Raw genomic sequence first — 20,000 nt, 5'->3', positions numbered from 1 at the left:
CCACAGTAACAGTACAGTAACATTATTGTAGCACTCCTATTACACCTCAGTAACAGTACAGTAACACTACTGTCACACTACACTAAGACCACAGTAGCACTACTGTAACACTACAGTAACACTACTGTAACACCACAGTAACACTACAGGATCACTACTGTAACACCACTGTAACACTACAGTAACACTAATGTAACACCACAGTAGCACTACTGTAACACTACAGTAACACTACTGTAACACCACAGTAACACTACTGTAACACCACAGTAGCACTACTGTAACACCACAGTAACATCACAGTAACACTACAGTAACACTACAGTAGCACTACTGTAACACCACAGTAACATCACAGTAACACTACAGGATCACTACTGTAACACCACTGTAACATCACAGTAACACTACAGTAACACTACAGGATCACTACTGTAACACCACTGTAACACCACAGTAACATCACAGTAACACTACAGGATCACTACTGTAACACCACTGTAACATCACAGTAACACTACAGGATCACTACTGTAACACCACTGTAACACCACAGGAACACTACTGTAACACCACGGTAACACTACTGTAACACCACAGTAACACTACAGTAACACCACTGTAACACCACAGGAACACTACTGTAACACCACGGTAACACTACTGTAACACTACAGTAACACTACAGTAACACCACAGTAACACCACAGTAACACTCACAGCTCCGAGGACCCGTCTCCCGACTCCGCTCTGCCGTACTCCTGCAGCCCGTACGAGCTTCTATCCACCGCCACGACGATCCCCACCACCAGCGCAGGGAAACCTGGAACAACACAACATCACAGTTCTCACGTCGTCGTCTCCCTGACGACCTGCTGCTGCCAAATATCACAAATACCTTTTGTCAATAATTTGGCCCCAAAGATGAAGTGTCACGGAATCTCAATCAGGTTTAATTCTAACGCGCAAGTCAGGACATGCTTCACGTCAGAGCTCTTAACAATATCATAAAGAGAAGTCAGAGATTAATACAGTTCAATAAAGTTCAGTCTGACTGATACATTTATTTACTGTATTTAGTTTCATCCTTTTATTTATTCTTATTGATATAAAATTATTCATAATTAGATTTTTTTATTTATAATCATGTTGATATGAAGATGAAACTGTTTTACGTCGAGAGATTTGATCGTTTGTCCGGGGGCTGGGTGTCGGGCCGCTCACCCCAGCCGACGAGGCAGAACTTGAGGATGTATCTGCGGATGTAGGTGTTGAAGACCTTGACCAGGGCGATGTACATGTGGACCGACTCCAGCCCCATCCAGGTGAAGGAGGTGAGCAGGAAGTAGTGCAGGAAGACGGCCACGGACAGACACAGGCCGTCGTGCTCCAGCCCGGCCAGCCAGCCGTCCAATAGGAACACCAGGTTCAGGAAGAGGAGGGACGTGCTCAGGTTCATCAGGATCTTTGACGGGTAGTCGCGGCGGATCTTTCTGCAAAGTCGGAAAAAGAAGAAGAAGATGTGGCGTGAGGTTGAAATGTGACTCGTTGACGCCACCTGCCGTCACCACGCAGGCTCCGCCCACCGATATTAATATAGAGTCAATATTTCTCCTGAGTAAAGAGAAGTCAGAGAGAAGTTCCAGTCTCGATGGTTCAATATAAATCATAGATGGCGAGGACGCTTCGCTGTGACGTGTTCCAACTAGAGCTGCAACTCACGATTATTTTTCATTATCCATTAATCTCTCGAGGACTTTCTCCATTAATCGATTAGTTGTTTGGTTCATAAGTGGGGAAACATGTAGATCGTGTTACCCAAAACCTCAAATGATGTTTTGTTTTGTTCACACACCAAAGATCTTCAGTTCACTGTCACAGAGGAGCAGAGAAACCAGGACATATTCACATGGAAGAAGATGATCTTTTCAACATAGTTTTCTTTACCTCCTATACAATCACATCAAGGCATTTGACAACATGTTAACACTTTCTGTGATTCATGCAAACTTATGAATCATATTTTGGAATATTTAGAAATTACGCTATTGTATTCTAATGGTTGTCGTAAAGAATCACTCGTGGCCCCGTGACAGTGAAGCGACGGAGGCGGCGACTCACTCGAAGGCGATGTATGTGAGCAGCGTGGCGGCGGAGAAGATGGCGGAGACGCCGCAGCCGATGTAGGTGATGAAGGTCAGGATCCTGGTGTTCCTCGAGTCGATGTGAGCGGAGACTCCGGAGATGTCCTGCAGGGGGCAACATCATGTCCCCCATTATTGTTACTAATATTTTAAAGTACAGCGACTGTGACGGCGTCACTGAAGCTGAAGATACGTTCTGATCTGAGGAGCCAGATCCAGATAATCACCAGACGCCGGACGTCATCAGGACGTTGTGTGTTTATTGGGGTTAAATCTGCTCGTTGAACTTTGAGCTGTGTAGTGTCGAGACTTCAACCAAATCTAAACACACACACACACACACAGACAGACAGACACACAGACAGACACACAGACACACACACACACACACACACACACACACACACACACACACACACACACACACACACACACACACACACACACACACACACACACACACACACACACACACACACACACACACACACACACACACGAGCGTCGTACCATCAGGATGCCAAAGTGTGTGAGGTGATCACACAGGCAGATGGTTTTGTTGCTGGTGGATTGTTCGGACACTCTGCAGCCGTCACCGTTCCAGCCTCCAGCACCACCTAGTGACAACATAGAGGAATTACAGCACGTCACACCACATCACCGACAGTATGAAACATTCACGTGATAATAATAATAATAAAATTATATAAATCAATATTCCATCTCCACTTTGGAAGTGAGACAAAGCAACTTAAACACGCCGCAGCTCTGCGACGCATGACCTCGTCGGACACGTTCCAGCCGATGTGAGGACTTACTGTTCAGGCTGAAGTCCCAGAACATGCAAACCGGATTCAAGTGGAGCTGAGACAAGAAGGAGAAGAAACATTTCACTAGCTTAGCAAATTGTTGATTTGTTTAGTAAGCGTGTTTGTTTTGCAGTTGCAGCCTCCTGCCAGCAGGGGGAGCTGCAGCCGTACCTGTTCGGAGAGGTGAGCGATCTCTATCATCACCGGCTCCGTCAGGCCGCGGACGGAGACGTTGCCCACGCTGCTCGCCACGACGTAGCTGCTCAAAGAGCGGCCGTCCTGCTCCTTCTGGAAAATATCACCCAACAACGAAGATCAGTCAGCAACTTCCCGTGGAGTCGATCAACATGGAAGAAGAAGCAGTTTGCATCACAGCTGATCGCACCTGGAACAGGTTGGTTCTCTTGAAGAACATGAAGTTGATCCTGGTCAGCGACGCTCGGTCGGAATCGGTCAGAGAGACGCTGGACAGCAGCGAGGCCGGGAGGCTGACCTGCGCCAGAGGGTTCAGCCGCTCCGACTCGAAGACCACCTGAGAGGTGGAGGAGGCAAACACACCAGAAGGAACACGTGAGAAGGAACACGCCAGAAGGAACACGCCAGAAGGAACACGCCAGAAGGAACACGTGAGAAGGAACACGCCAGAAGGAACACGTGAGAAGGAACACGCCAGAAGGAACACGTGAGAAGGAACACGCCAGAAGGAACACGTGACAAGGAACACGCCAGAAGGAACACGTGAGAAGGAACACGCCAGAAGGAACACGCCAGAAGGAACACATGAGAAGGAACACGTGAGAAGGAACACGTGAGAAGGAACACGCCAGAAGGAACACGCGAGAAGGAACACGTGAGAAGGAACACGTGAGAAGGAACACGTGAGAAGGAACACGTGAGAAGGAACACATGAGAAAGAACACGCCAGAAGGAACACGTGAGAAGGAACACATGAGAAAGAACACGCCAGAAGGAACACGCGAGAAGGAACACGTGAGAAGGAACACGTGAGAAGGAACACGTGAGAAGGAACACGTGAGAAGGAACACGTGAGAAAGAACACGTGAGAAAGAACACGTGAGAAGGAACACGCCAGAAGGAACACGCGAGAAGGAACACGTGAGAAGGAACACGCGAGAAGGAACACGTGAGAAGGAACACGTGAGAAGGAACACGTGAGAAGGAACACGTGAGAAGGAACAAGCGAGAAGGAACACGTGAGAAGGAACACGTGAGAAGGAACACGTGAGAAGGAACACGCGAGAAGGAACACGCGAGAAGGAACACGTGAGAAGGAACACGTGAGAAGGAACACGTGAGAAGGAACACGTGAGAAGGAACACGCGAGAAGGAACACATGAGAAAGAACACGCCAGAAGGAACACGCCAGAAGGAACACGTGAGAAGGAACACGTGAGAAGGAACACGTGAGAAGGAACAAGCGAGAAGGAACACGTGAGAAGGAACACATGAGAAAGAACACGTGAGAAAGAACACGTGAGAAGGAACACATGAGAAAGAACACGTGAGAAAGAACACGTGAGAAGGAACACGCCAGAAGGAACACGCGAGAAGGAACACGTGAGAAGGAACACGCGAGAAGGAACACGTGAGAAGGAACACGCGAGAAGGAACAAGCGAGAAGGAACACGTGAGAAGGAACACGTGAGAAGGAACACGTGAGAAGGAACACGTGAGAAGGAACACGTGAGAAGGAACATGTCGGTAGAAACACGTCAGAATCTTCTACAAACTCTGAGAGTTTGTTCAAACTGACGCTCGGAAGGCGTCTTCAAAAAGTAAACCTCGGGGACGAGTTAAACTGGCGGTAGAGACCTTTAGAGGAGGAAGGTCTGACGACCTTGACTCGGGATGTTACCTGCGGGTCGGTGGCGTTGGGGGGTACGACGGCGCTGAAGGACGAGCCGTTGAACGTGGAGGCGTTGAGGGCCGATATCCCCAGAGCCAGGTGCCTGGATGTGATGCTGATGGACGGACCGTCGAACTCGATCTTCTGAACCAACTCGTCGACCGTCTTCAAGGCTCTGAGGAGGAAGAACCACACGTAAATGAATATATATATAAATTAATAAAAACCACTGCGACTGACGAACATGGAAACACGTGAGAAACATGAAGGGAAAGAAGAAATACTAGAATATATACTAGATACAAACGACTAGGAATCATCATCAGTACACTGTAGTACAGTAGAGCAGAGCAGACAGATGTTGGAGCGTACTGCACCTCTCGGACGTGGCAGCCAGCATCGTCTCAGAGCTCGTCATGACGTTGGAGATGATGGTGACGACGGTGTTCGCCAGCGTGACGTTGATCTTGGCCACGTTCACCAGCTCCTGCACCTTCGTCACCACCTTGGACACCTGCAGGGAGACGGAGACAGGAAGCAGGAGACGTGAGTCGAGTCCTCGCGGGGTCCAATCAGAACGGACCTGTGTGTGACCTCTCACCTCCTCACTGGGCAGCTCGGTGTTGGTGATGTTGGCGAGCTGCTCCGCCACCTCGGCGGCGTTTTCTGCAGAACGGACACGCGACGAAGAAATGACTCATTCACAGTTTCTCTGTATCTTCACTGATCCTAATTCATCAGCCCAGTGTGGATGTGTCTCTGCTCCTGATTGGCCGGAGGCTGAACGTACCTGCTGACACCTCGATGGAGTCGATGTCCGTGCAGTTGCTGGCGTCCGCGGCCGACCAGTAGGAGGAGTAGTTCTGAGGATGGATCAGACTGTGGGACGGAGACGGTAGAGATCACCATGGTTTCGTTCATACTTCATCCATGAATATCGTCATTTCATGTTGACCAAGTACAATTGATATATAACAACTTTCCATTCCATTGAAGCTCAAACGATCAGTATGGTCCCTTAAAAGACATAGTGTTGTTTTATGAGAACCTCGATTTAGTACGTAACCGAATCCGCTGAGCTGAATTAGCATGTAGCACGTTAGCATGTTTTACATTGCGTGTGTGTGTGTGTGTGTTACCAGGTCCTGGACGTGCTCTGGTCCTTGTTGGGGAAGCAGGGCAGGTAGCGGGTGATGGTGGGTCTGCTCTCAGGCCAGCGGTAGGGAAGAGGATTCTCCTCGGGACAGTTTTCTGTCGGGAGAGGAACAGGAGTTATTTCAGCAGCTCGTTCTGAATGATGATGAAATGAAAGCTGAACAAGAGTCAAACGAGCAGCAGTGATCTGGTGAAGACGAACGGGACGAGAGAGAGGACGACAAACAAACAAAACTCCAGACAGAAGAGAAACAACTGAACCCATTCATCGAACAGTTGAGGAGACATTTTAATCACGATCACATTTGTCCAACTCGCTCAATCATCCGTGGATGATGCAGCCATTTTGAAACATTAAACTAACAGAAGAGGATGTGGACATGAACTAAGTTCACTTTGCTCCCTGCGCTTTAGACCACAAGCTCAGATCGTTAAAATAAACCTCTAACACTTCCTCACCGATTAACTTGACGTCCCTGGAGGAAGGTCGCACCTGCAGTCCGGCCTCCATCAGAGCCTCTCTGCCGGACAGACGGGCCGACACGGCAGCTTCACCCAGACTCTCGTTGGCGGTGAAGTGATGAACCAGCAGAGCCTGACAAATGTAACTGGACACAGAAACCAACCCGACATGAGCTGCTGACGGTACAGACGTAAAGATCCGAACAATCTGAACCAAGAGACAGAAACCACACGGCGTCACGTGACATCTGTTTTTTACCTCGGCAGGTTTCCTCCGGTCTGCGCACCCGGCTGGACGCTGCAGAGAGCAGAGAGACATCATGTGTGAGCACGACGGTGTCTGTCCTGACTCTTAGAGTGTTGAGTGTGGTTCAAAGGTTGTTGCCCTTTGTCCTAAATGTACTGAGACGGAGACAGAGCGTTTCTATGGAGACAGTCATTCTGTCTGCGAGATGACGATACTCGAGTTAAATACGTCACTCTGACTGGGATAGGCCGGGATTTTGGGGACACCATGCACTGACCACTTGTTGATCTGTGAAACAAACCACAAATCTCCTCCATTTATTCAACTCCTTGTAATAAATACTTCTGCTTCAGACGTCCACGGTCTCCGACTTCCGTCGACAAACACCAGCTTTAAAACAGCGTGTTAACTGTGTATGAATAACATAAGTTCTGCTGATGATGTTTCATATACGAGTCAACATGACATATATACAGTGAAGAGTTCCATGGAGCCATAACTTTGATTTGACAGAATAATCAATGCAGAAAAGACATTATACATTCATTTTTATATTTTACATAAAAATATATTTATTTTCGCAATTCAAGTTCTATATATATGTTTGTATTTGTGCTTTAATTCTATTTAAAGTTATTCATAATAAAGTTTATGGTTAAACTGTAAACACGTCAGGACGTTGAGGGTTTGCCAAGAATCATCTACATATTTCTTTAATCAACACTTTATATGCCGATATATCGGTGTCCGAATCCTTTTTACTTCCTGGTTGGTTGTTTTTTTAATTTAAATTGATTTCAAACTCCTCCCACCAGGTCAAAACAACCAATAACAGTAGAGCAGAATCCATTTGCAGGAAGCAGTTTTGAACGCAGGTTTAGAATCTGTCACCGTCTGAAAAGAAAAACTCTCGTCCAGAAACTTCTGGATGAACTTGTTGAATGTTGAATGTCGGGTTTACAGTACCTGACGTTCTCCACGGAGACCAAGTGAGTCCAGTTCTGAAAGGTCTGATTCAGCTGTGAGGGAAACAGATCTGATCAATCACACAACCACTGGGGGTCAAACAGCCGAGGTCAGTGACGGCGGCGTGGTCTTACCCACAGAGCCACGACTCGCTCCGCGTCGCCCCGACTGAGCCACGAACCGCCGTCGTCCACCACGAAGGACATCCGGTAGAACAGCTCCTCTGGAGGAGAGAAACACAACATATTATACATGACATAACGGAGCTTTTCTCTTTGGGGCCGGTGCCACAGAGCAGGAGATGAATCGAGCTGTTGAAGCTGATCAAGTTATTTAGGATATTTAGGATATTAGTTATTTGGTGTGAAACGATGAGGAGCGAGAGAGAGAGAGAGAGAGAGTCTACTGTACGACGTCTCTTCTCAGAGAACAGAATCATTTCCACTGTGTCAGGGATCAGATGACATGAATAAATTAAAACATAGAGAAATAAATACTGTAATACATAATTAAATAAAAAAATTATAGTTTGGTGATAATGTATTTATTATTTTGCATGTTCAATTTATTATACAGCAAGAAATTGATTTTAAAACTTAAATTTGATTAATTTCTGTAGTATTTCAGTTTTGTACTTTTAGAATTTTACTGTTGAATATATATTTAAAGATAACTGGTGAAATGTCATCTTTTAGATACATGAACAGCAGATAGTTCTGTCCTCAAAATCATTTCATATTTTCATGCTAAAAGTCTTAAAGTGAGACGCAGCAGATTGTCCACGTGCTCTGCTCTCCTGCTGTGCTTCACCTTGGCCACTAGGTGTCTGTCCAGTACCTCGAATGTTCCTCAATGCTACTGAGCAGTGTAGAGAAAGAAAGAAGTGAGAGGAACCAAGATGAACAGAGAGCGCGGAGAGGCGGCGTCTTTATAAATGACACATTGTAATGATGGACAGATGAAGAAGAAGACAAAAGAAAAGAGCAGGAAACAGTTTTTGTTCCTGAACTACAAAGTACCAGGTGAATTCTACAGTCTGACTGGACGACTCGACGTCATGGTAACATCCTTCACACGGACCAGAATCATCACAAACCAATCAGCAGACGGATCAGACCCCCATCACCTGATTGACAGCTGCCTGTCCTGTACATCTACACCACTACGTCACTCTGACAGTCCCACAGCTGATCGACAGCAGCTACTCAACCACTACACAGCGAAACCCGACCACCTCGATAAGAAAAATGTAATCGTATTCAGTCTTAAAATCCCGTTTGGTTTCCATCAAGAGACGAAATATCTGACAGATGAGCTGCGAATATCCGCAGCTTCTTCTTTTAATCAAGCTATGACACACCGTATGGCCAGAAATCTGTGGACACTTGAAGATTACGTCCATGTGTGATAATTAACCATTGATTTAAAATCCATGGGGGAAAAGAAGGTTTAGTGACTGGCTGCAGGGATGAACTCCTGTTCAGTCTCCACAGGAGCATCAATGAGCTGAAGACCAGTTCTCAGGGAAACGTGTTGGAAAAAGAAAAGGACAGAAAACTATTTTTACCTCCGCCAAGGAGCTTTTATTTTAACCCGTTTGTTTGTTTGTTCGTCAGCAGGATGAAACACTCCTGAACAGATTCCCAGTCCACTTATTGGGAGGACGGAACATGGAGCAGGAAAGAATGGATTTGGATAAAGGGGTGGAAATTAAAAAAAATCCTGGCCCTGCTCCTGTGTCCAAATCCTAGGTGTCCATATACTTTAGGCCATACAGTATAGTGAACATTGCAATCTACAAGCATACGTCCGATTGAATATTTTGACCTGTTTTGAATAAATGAAGGCTTTAAGACTGAGTACGAGTTGCTACTGTCATTACAGATTGATTTGTTTTTCATTCTCTACGTCTACGGTGTTTGGTTACTGCATGACATACTGTTCCCCGATGACAGTCCACACAGACATGTAAAATGAAAGCCTTGTTTACATTGGCATGGCAATGGGGGTTTGGCAGTTAAATCCGCACTCGGAGATCCGCGGGTCGGCTGAACCGTGGCTGCTCTCAGCGGCGGCGTCTGAGCGGCGTTCTTTGTGGTCGTGAGAAAGACCACGGGCAGAGCCGGGGAAAGGTGGACGTCTGTGACGTCAGCGTCACCGTGGTCTGTGTTCACTAACGCTGCTGCGCTCGGGTTCCCAATGTGATTCGACACACTTGAAAAGGGAGAATCTGACTTCGCTGGCATCGGTTTGTTGCCTGTTACATTCCCTCGAGACGCTTCCATATTCACATTTTCTATCAAAGTTGTAGCATTTCTGGCCTTTGTGGCGTTTGTCATTTCAATTGGCACCGAGTCTTTGAGTGTTTTAACAGTCACAGCATTTGACCCGGAGATGTATTTTAATCCCGTCGCGTCTGGAGCGTGGTTGTCACTCACAGGTGGTGGGAGCTCTGCAGGCCCAGAAATGAAGCCTTGATCTGGGGCATCGATAGAGGAACCAGTGGGGGATCTGGTGGCTGGGATGGAAGAGGGGGCAATAAGTCCAGAGGCATGCAGGGGAATATTTGGAGCACCAGTGGCTCGTCTAAACGGTGCCTGATAACTGGGCTGGGAAGTGCTGCGGGAGGACGTAGTTTGCTTCGCAACAGGAAATGATGGAGTGTTCAGGGAAACATCTGGATTTAGACGTTCATTAGCTTGAGGGCCTGTTGTCGTGTTCAACATGACATCCAGAGAAACATGGTCACGGGTGTTCGCCGCTGAAGAAGCCAGTCCGTCAGCTGGATGGAGTTTTGGAACAACATCTGCAGGGTCAAATAAAGCAGAGAGATGTGACTGTGTCCCGGCTGCAGCCTCGAGGGAGGACACTGTACTGTCTGTTTGTGATGTGTCCTCAACAAGGGGCTGTGAGGGGCTGGATTTCCATTTGTCATCAGGGAGTGTGGAAGCTCGGTCAAGATGAAGTGATTGGCTACCGGTGATAACTTGCTGGATGGACTCGGGGCATATGGTGGATTTTTGGAGGGACTGTAAATGGTTATCCAGAGGGAGTTGTGTTGTCGAGGGCCGGAGGAAACCGGCAGTCGGAGGAGTGGGCGACAAGGAGCCAATTTCTGCCTCTGCCGATGGCATCCAGCTGGGGAGGAGAGGAGATGGAGAAGGGGTGATGAAAGATGCGAGGGGAAGGGAGTAAGGGATTGCAGAATAGATCGGGGAGATATGAAGAGAGGAAAAAGGAGGCATGAGCGTCACTGCAAGAGGAAGAGAAGGCACAGTAGAGGGTAAAAGAAGACGGGGAGGAAGGGCAAAGGGAATGAAGTGAGATGATTCCTGCTGCAGTCTCCCAACGTCCTCTGCCTCCGGACTTTTTGTGACCAGTGTCTCAGTTGCATCTAAAAACCTGCTCGAGCGTGTGAGCATCTGTGTGTGTGTGAGCATTAAACGGAGAAGGTGTTCCGGGTCAGTTAGTGCCAAGCCTGAGTGGTGTGGGTCATCCAGCCCTGAGCCATACAGGGGGGTTAAGGTGCCAGGTTGTATCAGCCCCTGGGTGGGTGCTACTACAGATGGATTGAACAAAGGGGAGGTCGGGGGATTAGATGCATCACCATAGTCAGTGAGTCCCTGTGAGTTCACCTGGTTATCTGGGTCTGTGACTGTCTGCAGCCTCCATGGATCTGTGTTAAAGGTCAGGCAGGAACTCAATCTGCCTCGTGACCCAGATGAAGACGTCTGAGCCACGAGGAGAGAGTTCACCACTGTCGGATTATGGCAGGGTGAGGAAGAGGAGGCTGCAGCTTCCTCTCCCACCATCCCTTCTGTCACCCTAGCAACTTGCATCACCGTGGCAACAGGAAAAGTCTCTGGAGACCAAGTGAGTGACAGGTTGTCAAGGTGATGGAAAGGGTGACTCGGAGTTGAAAGGAAGGGTTTTGAAGAGGAGGAAGAAGTGGCAGGCAAAGGAGCAGAGTGAAGACTTTGCCTTCTATCAATATTTTCCTGGCGAAGCGTCAGGGTGTATCCAGAGGCCCAGGTGTCGGAGGTCGGTTTCGATTTGAAGCCAGTGTTAGTCTGATACAGTGGATGTGACACGCTCTGATCAGAATGAACTATTAACGAATCGACCTGAGGGTCGAGCAACTCCAACTGCGGCTGAGCTGGGTGAATTTCAGGAGGTAAATCTGGTGTGAGAAACACAGAACTGGATTCCAGACTCCCCGCAGACAATCCAGAGCGAGTCGGATTAATTTGAGCAGAGGAAAAAATCCAAATTGAATGTACCAATGGACCAGATTGAGAATCATGGAGCCGATAACCCTCAGCAGAACCCGACCTCTCGGCAGGGATTAAGTGGTATTCAGGGAGCGGTGCGCCATCAAACACTGGCGTCTGAGATTCAGACGGGGCTTCGGAAGAAAGAGGAAGTGACAACAAGGAGGGCGTTTCAACCGTTGTCAAGACAAGGTCCCTTTGAAGGTTCGAGGACAGAGACGGAAACGACAACAAAGAAGGCTGAAAGTTCCCGCTAACTCCATCCGACTGTGGAACGTGAGCAGATTCAACAACAGGGAAGAGCGACGGCTGCTGAGGAGCAGCGGAGGGAGGAAGAGGCCAGAGGGGAGGGGAGGATGAGAGAGGAGTGGGAGAGTCAGACGAAGAGAGGGAAGTGACAGACGATAGAAAGCTGGCATGAGAGGAGGTGAGGGGAGTGGATGCTGACAGGAAAGGAAGGGAAGGAGAAGGGGAGGTGAGAGGTAGGAGGGTAGATGAGGAGTAGCGAGTGATGTCAAGAGTGTTAGAAACAGAAGTTTGTGGAAAAACAGGAGGAGGAGAGGAGAAAAGTGGAGGTCTGTGGAGAGTGAAGTGCCCTGACGAATGTATCTTTGTATATGAATTGTTAATCTCCCGACTGTCGGAGGCTAAAAGTTTGACATAGTTTCCAGAACTGTCCAGTGGGTTTAGAGAAAGTGAGGAGGAGGAAATCTGTGCTTCCTCCTCCCGTGACGTCGGTGAGGAGCGTCGCTGTGTCGTCAGAGAGAGGGAGGAGAGAAAGAGAGATGGTGTTGGGTGAAAAGCTAATTGTTGAGGGGCACTTGGTAAGTTTGGACTTCCATGGAGCCTCTGTCCTCTAGTCTGAGCTGCTGTCTGAGAAACAGTCGCTGTAGGAACCTGTGACCTGCTGACGAATGTATCTGTAACTGACATCAACCCATCTCGTGAGTGGGTTGGAGAACGCTCACCTTCCACTGCGAAGCCCCCCAGTAGGATTTCTGAGTCATCCAGAAAAACGCCGCGAGGATCCGATCTGTTGTCTGACTGTTCGTTTTTGGCGTCAGGGCGTCCGATAACAGCCGGTTCATCCAAGGAGTATGCAGCATCGAATTCATACGAACTGAAGGCAGCGCCCTCCTCTGAGAGATCAGTCAAATCGTACAGAAACAGGTCCGTTCCCGATGCGTATTCATCTCTGAGCGGTTCCAGTGAATCCGTCCGCTCAAGCGTAGAAAGCGATTGTTTCTTTCCACCACCTTTGCTCAGCGGTGACCTCTGGGTCACCGCAGGTTTGTTCTTTCTGTTGTTAAGCGCAGACGATGAGGACAGCGACGATGAGGATGATGATGATGATGACGATGATGCCAAGGGGGCTTCAACCACCACTGAGGAAGATTCCTCTGTAACATCAGATTCTGGGACAAGTTTTGAGACTTGATTGGTTGTAGGAATCTCTGCGTCTGGCTGTGAAGTCGGTGGAGCGGATGTTTTTAAGAGACCAGTTATATTGGTCGCAGGTTCAAAAACTTGTGTTGTGTTTCTCAGCACAGGGGCATGTGTGTATTTGTGTCCATCTGTTTGTGTTGTGTACGTCGGCCTGGTTGTGGGTTTGACTATCGCAGGTTTTGTGATGTGAGCCACGGGACCTGGTGGTGCTCTGGTGGCAGCAGGACGTCTTCCTCCAGTTGGCCTCTTCCTTCCCTGCCAGATCAAAGGGGTGGAGATGAACCCCAGGGAGGTCTTGGAGCTTCGATGGCGTTGGGGCCTATGGACGGAGACCGGAGGTCTAACGTGAGACGATTCAGGTGGAGCTGGGTGACCAACGGATGGGGGTGGGAGCCTGGATTGCTGTGCTGGATGTGGGGGACCAAGGGCGTGAGCCTGGGAACTCGGCTGACTGGATGCAAGGGCCGAGTGAGGAGAGGCTCCTCCAACATGCCCCTGTCTTCTGTGGTGAGCAGCTGGACCAGCGGCCCACGGCAGAGGAGCAACGACAGCAGCAGGAGTCTCCATGGCTGTCACCAGGACAGGACACATCCAACCAGACGCCATTATAGTGAGAAAACAGGTCACAGATAATAAATAAGAGCTTTACAAAAAAACACACAACAATATTCACAACGGAGATGAAGAAGCACCTGACATCTTCATTTAAAATGTCTTTGAATCACGACTGTTAGTTTCAGAAGTCTACGACTTGATTTTGATTCCATTCGTCTTTGCTCATCAGAGAAGAGATATGATGAGGATGAGTTATAGAATACATGCAAAAAATAATCAATGATCACGTCAAAGTACCATCTTAGAGGAAACCAAACCAGGAGAGTATTTGTATGATGAAGGTTAAGTTGTTTTATGGATTCAATTGAAAAAAAGAAGTACAACAAGGGAAGCAGTTGTTCCAGAGGGCGACGACGATCATCGAATCAACACGTCAAGACACAAGAGACAAACTACGGTACTTTTAATAAATATGATTGAACGTTAGTTACTCAAACCTCTGGGATAGAGACGTAGAAATATGAAATACTATCCGCTGCAAAAGAAGAAACCTCTTTCTTTGATTTTCTTTAGATTGATTTCTAATGAGCAAGGAAGAACGGGAGGAGGCGGTAATCACAGCTATGTGAGTGGTTAGTTGATGCTTGTTGTCGCACATTGAAGAATAATGTTAAATGTTACAGAGTGAATGAGACAAGACGTAAAATCACAAAACACTTTGAATCACGATCTCTACGACTAACAGGACCATTTGATGCACAAAACAGAACTGATCAATTGCATTTGTCTACAGAGAGAAAGGTTTAAAAAGAGGAAGCTCACGTTCCGTGTTCACCAAAGGAAGAAACGGTAATTTCTCATATGAGTGAAAGAAAAAATCAGGTAGGAAACAGTAGAAGTTAATAAATTAGTGCATGCGACATATTTTACAACCATGAAAACAGATCAAATAAGTTTACACAAAGTGCGAACTGGTCGAACCAACGTGACGAACTCCGTCACTTTAGTGTCGTAACAATGAACAGAAAATGTTTTGAATTGAAAGATTAAAAAATGTGAGAATTTCCTGCCAACATTTGATGAAATTAAACAGATTATAAAAGTCAACACATTAAACAGAAATGAAAATATCATTAGTCCAGATTCACGGCTTTTATAGACACTGCATTGCCCGTGCTGTTAGCATAGCATGTTAGCATAGCATGTGAGACATTAGGCTTGATTGAGGCTAAAAACTTTTTCCTGCATTAATGTTGTTTCAACCACTAATAACTGGTTCAATACTGTACGTGACCGAGCAATAACTCATCATCTCAATGTACAACAGCGCACATTCAACGTTTAATATTCGTACGATCAAAGTTCCATCTTTAACCATTAACTCATTTCTTCACGACCAGCGAGTCTGTTGGGCTACAGAGGGAAGTGGACCACAGGACGTCATGTCAGCTCTCATTGTGTTGATCCGTATGTGTGTATATATAATATGAAAATACAGATACACTGTTGGACGTCAATAACTCCTATTCCTTCAAATAAACTGATACTATTCCCTTTTGTTCCCCAGAGGACAGAGACAACAGGAGCCTGTATGATAAAGACCTGCAGTTTTCTTCATTCAGTTTGAACATTTAAAACAGGAGACGTGGAAAAAAATTGTTAATATTATATTTTTGAAAAAAAAGATATATTTCAAAAATGCTTCCTTCGTCTCTCTTCTCCCTCAGATACCGGATCACGAGGCTTTTATGTTGCTCATAACGTCAGTAACCTTGAACACGCCGCCGCCACCAACCAACCAACGAGACACTGAAGAGGACCAGCACTTCCTGTCTGTGGAACCTTGGATCCACTTCAAGGTCGCGATGTTCTTTAAAACATCCGCACACACACACACCAGGATGTTCACGAAGCCAAGAAGACACAGGAAGTGCCTGAAGCATTTCATAATGATCGTGAAATGGACCGAGCTGTTGATAGTGACGACGAGCTGGTAACTGTTATAATTACTATTCCAGTTCTGCTTCGTCCAGCTGTTCGTCATCACTTCATGCAACGTCCCCTCGTGTGTGTACATTCAAGAAAGAGAACCAGGTATTTGAGCTTTACTCCGTAAATCTTGAGGATATTCGCGTCTACAAACGACCTCATCCTCGAAAGGTTTTGTATAAACGTTTGTATAGTAATTTATTATTTCAACTAATAAATTAACTTTTAATGTGACTCTTAAATTGTGTTATTTTCTTCCCATGAATAAATTAAATGCTGAGTTAGCAATAACTTCCATATAAAGATTCTTACATCTTTAAAATCCAAAGGGCTTCGTGACCCCGCCTAGTGGAGCTTTGGCGCCCCCTAGATTCGGTTGGCGCAAAAACCGAGCGAGGAATTTTAGCTTTGTTTGATTTCTATCTTTTAACTTTAAGAATAAATCAGCGACACGCCAGGAGCCAATCAGAACCTTGACTTAGTGTTGAGCTACTGACGATGTTGAGACGTGGTGAGCTGTCTTACCATGTTCTGTGCTGCTGGACGAGGCAGCGTTAGTGGCAGGAGATGCAGGCGAAGCAGGGCTGGAGGTGGAGGTGGAGGTGGAGGTGGAGGTGGTGGGTATAACTGATTATCACGTCAGTAACACAAAACACAACCACACCGTGTTAATGGGACGAGCTCAGAGCAGCAGCCTCAAAAGTCAGAAGGAAAATAAACTGTTAATCAAAGAAAAGGTCTGTTGAGCATATCGGAGTCAGTTTGGTTTAGTTTTCTGTTTTTCATCCAATAAGTCACAGAAAAGCTGCTTCCTGTTCATTAAGAAGGAATGTTTGTAACAAAGGTGAAGTCAAACTGAGATGAACCAGATGAATCATCCTGAAAAAACTTGAACATAAGTCAGTGCTTCATTTGAGAATGCAGCTGTTTCAAGTCTTCACCCGATTCAAAGGGGTTTTCATCCATTAAACATCGAGAGACACTGATGCAAAGCAGCGAAGCAGAGGAAGCCTTACCAGAGAAGGAGGAGGTGGAGGAGGTGGAGGAGGAGGAGGAGGAGGAGGATGTGAGGAGGAGGAGGAGGATCACTGTTTTCTTACCGTGGGCGTCGGCATTAGTAGCGTGGATGGTGTTAGTGGAGTCAGTGGATGAGGAAGCAGCTGGTGGAAGTGACAAGTGGTCGGAGGAGAGAAACAGATTCACAGGACGATGAAGACGAGATCATCATCAGTGCGACAACAGGTGTAGAAATATACAGTAGGAACTTCTTTACAGGCTGATATTTGTATTTCTCTCAGCTATGTTGCATGAAACATGGAAACAAATAATCCTTACAGTTGAATCCAGAGAAGACCAACCAACCGACCAACAAACCAACCGACCAACAAACCAACCGACCGACTGACCAACCAACCAACCGACCAACCAACCAACCAACCGACCAACCAACAAACCAACCGACCAACAAACCAACCGACCAACCGACCAACAAACCGACCGACCAACAAACCAACCGACCAACCGACCAACAAACCGACCGACCGACCAACAAACCGACCGACCGACCAACCAACCAACCAGCCAACCAACCAACCAACAAACAAACAAACCAACCAACCAACCAACCAACCAACCAACAAACAAACCAACCCACCAACAAACCAACCAACCAACAAACAAACCAACCCACCAACAAACCAACCCACCAACAAACCAACCCACCAACAAACCAACCAACAAACACTGACCGACCCACGTCCTTGTGGAGGTAATGACCCGTCCATCTGTCCGATCTGCTGTAGCTGCTGGACTCTCTCATGAGCATAATCCCTCAACAACTGACCTTCAGACTAAATGTCCCCGTGGGGCTTCTGTAGCGCAGGACAGTGTGAGAACTGACATGTGGGACGGGTCACTCACGTCGTCAGCTGGACCTCAGCTACTGTTCTGATGAGACCCGGCTCAGTTCTGGTCACGTGAACCCCCAGTTCATCACGTACCTTCCTCTCTGGACACACGGGTCAGTTCAGGCGCCTGGGGGGTCGTTCCCCCGCGGTTCACTGACCAGCGGACGCTAAGTTCTCATGAAAATGAAATACTTTTTCTGTCATTGTGAAGAATGTTTGGATCAGAACAAGCAGAGTTTGTCCTTTTCAACAATGTGTTTATCAGAATCAACCGGATTGAGATTCATGACCTCAAAAAAATAAATCCTCAACAAGACCCGAGACACGACGAATCAACACTCACAGTCTGTCTGCGTCAACAAGATCACTGACTTTATATAAAGACAATCACTGACTGTATATAAAGACGATCACTGACTGTATATAAAGACAATCACTGACTGTATATAAAGACGATCAGTGACTGTATATAAAGACGATCACTGACTGTATATAAAGACGATCACTGACTGTATATAAAGACGATCACTGACTGTATATAAAGACAATCACTGACTGTATATAAAGACGATCAGCGACTGTATATAAAGACGATCAGAGACTGTATTTAAAGACGATCACTGACTGTATATAAAGACGATCACTGACTGTATATAAAGACGATCAGCGACTGTATATAAAGACGATCACTGACTGTATATAAAGACGATCAGCGACTGTATATAAAGACGATCACTGACTGTATATGAAGACGATCACTGACTGTATATAAAGACGATCAGCGACTGTATATAAAGACGATCAGTGACTGTATATAAAGACGATCACTGACTGTATATAAAGACGATCACTGACTGTATATAAAGACGATCACTGACTGTATATGAAGACGATCACTGACTGTATATAAAGACAATCACTGACTGTATATAAAGACGATCAGTGACTGTATATAAAGACGATCACTGACTGTATATAAAGACGATCACTGACTGTATATAAAGACGATCAGCGACTGTATATAAAGACGATCAGAGACTGTATATAAAGACGATCACTGACTGTATATAAAGACGATCAGTGACTGTATATAGAGACGATCACTGACTGTATATAAAGACGATCACTGACTGTATATAAAGACGATCACTGACTGTATATAAAGACGATCAGAGACTGTATATGAAGACGATCAGTGACTGTATATAAAGACGATCACTGACTGTATATAGAGACGATCACTGACTGTATATAAAGACGATCACTGACTGTATATAAAGACGATCACTGACTGTATATAAAGACGATCACTGACTGTATATAAAGACGATCAGTGACTGTATATAAAGACGATCACTGACTGTATATAAAGACGATCACTGACTGTATATGAAGACGATCACTGACTGTATATAAAGACGATCACTGACTGTATATAAAGACGATCACTGACTGTATATAAAGACGATCACTGACTGTATATTAATAAGATCACTGACTGTATATAAAGACGATCACTGACTGTATATGAAGACGATCACTGACTGTATATAAAGACGATCACTGACTGTATATAAAGACGATCACTGACTGTATATAAAGACGATCACTGACTGTATATAAAGACGATCACTGACTGTATATAAAGACGATCACTGACTGTATATAAAGACGATCACTGACTGTATATAAAGACGATCAGTGACTGTATATAAAGACGATCACTGACTGTATATAAAGACGATCACTGACTGTATATAAAGACGATCACTGACTGTATATAAAGACGATCACTGACTGTATATAAAGACGATCACTGACTGTATATAAAGACGATCAGAGACTGTATATAAAGACGATCACTGACTGTATTGTCCGTAAATGGTCCGTTCACAACATGAACCACGTGTGTAAAGAATCTTCTGATCTTGAGCAGATGAAATATTGTGTCACAGAGGAAAAGGAGAATGTTACTAGTTTGTGAATGAGAGAAGCTGCAGCAGTGAAGTCGGGTGCGCTTGTTTGTTCCTACCTGGGCAGCCCAGTCCAGGGGAGTCACAGCTGGTGGGGAGGGGGGTGTTGCCGGGCGGGGAGACACCTTCGGGGAGGAGGATAAAAAACGGGTTGATCAGGTGTTTTTTGATTTAGAGACGGTTTCGCAAGAGAAGCAGTGAATTCACGT

At 46.2% G+C, this 20,000-nt stretch overlaps 1 protein-coding gene across 2 annotated transcripts in view; it reads right to left on the bottom strand.

The window, feature by feature from the left end:
- Positions 1–20,000, bottom strand: part of adgrg6 (adhesion G protein-coupled receptor G6) — a 57,463-nt gene that overhangs the window by 13,902 nt on the left and 23,561 nt on the right. For both annotated transcript variants that reach the window (XM_047328592.1, XM_047328593.1), the window contains 17 exons: positions 19,851–19,916; positions 7,785–7,873; positions 7,651–7,703; positions 6,697–6,735; positions 6,435–6,583; positions 5,960–6,071; positions 5,611–5,699; positions 5,422–5,486; positions 5,198–5,334; positions 4,830–4,995; positions 3,339–3,485; positions 3,125–3,241; positions 2,963–3,008; positions 2,655–2,761; positions 2,122–2,249; positions 1,225–1,493; positions 721–823 (listed from right to left, as the gene is read on the bottom strand). In XM_047328592.1, the coding sequence (XP_047184548.1) occupies positions 721–823; positions 1,225–1,493; positions 2,122–2,249; positions 2,655–2,761; positions 2,963–3,008; positions 3,125–3,241; positions 3,339–3,485; positions 4,830–4,995; positions 5,198–5,334; positions 5,422–5,486; positions 5,611–5,699; positions 5,960–6,071; positions 6,435–6,583; positions 6,697–6,735; positions 7,651–7,703; positions 7,785–7,873; positions 19,851–19,916 (1,882 nt within the window). The remainder of the gene's footprint in view (positions 1–720; positions 824–1,224; positions 1,494–2,121; positions 2,250–2,654; positions 2,762–2,962; positions 3,009–3,124; positions 3,242–3,338; positions 3,486–4,829; positions 4,996–5,197; positions 5,335–5,421; positions 5,487–5,610; positions 5,700–5,959; positions 6,072–6,434; positions 6,584–6,696; positions 6,736–7,650; positions 7,704–7,784; positions 7,874–19,850; positions 19,917–20,000) is intronic.

This window comes from Scophthalmus maximus, chromosome 18 (assembly GCF_022379125.1).
Source record: "Scophthalmus maximus strain ysfricsl-2021 chromosome 18, ASM2237912v1, whole genome shotgun sequence".
Classification (NCBI taxonomy): domain Eukaryota; kingdom Metazoa; phylum Chordata; class Actinopteri; order Pleuronectiformes; family Scophthalmidae; genus Scophthalmus; species Scophthalmus maximus.
The sequence above is the reverse complement of the archived record's forward strand: the minus strand, read 5'-3'. Positions and strand labels throughout refer to the sequence as shown.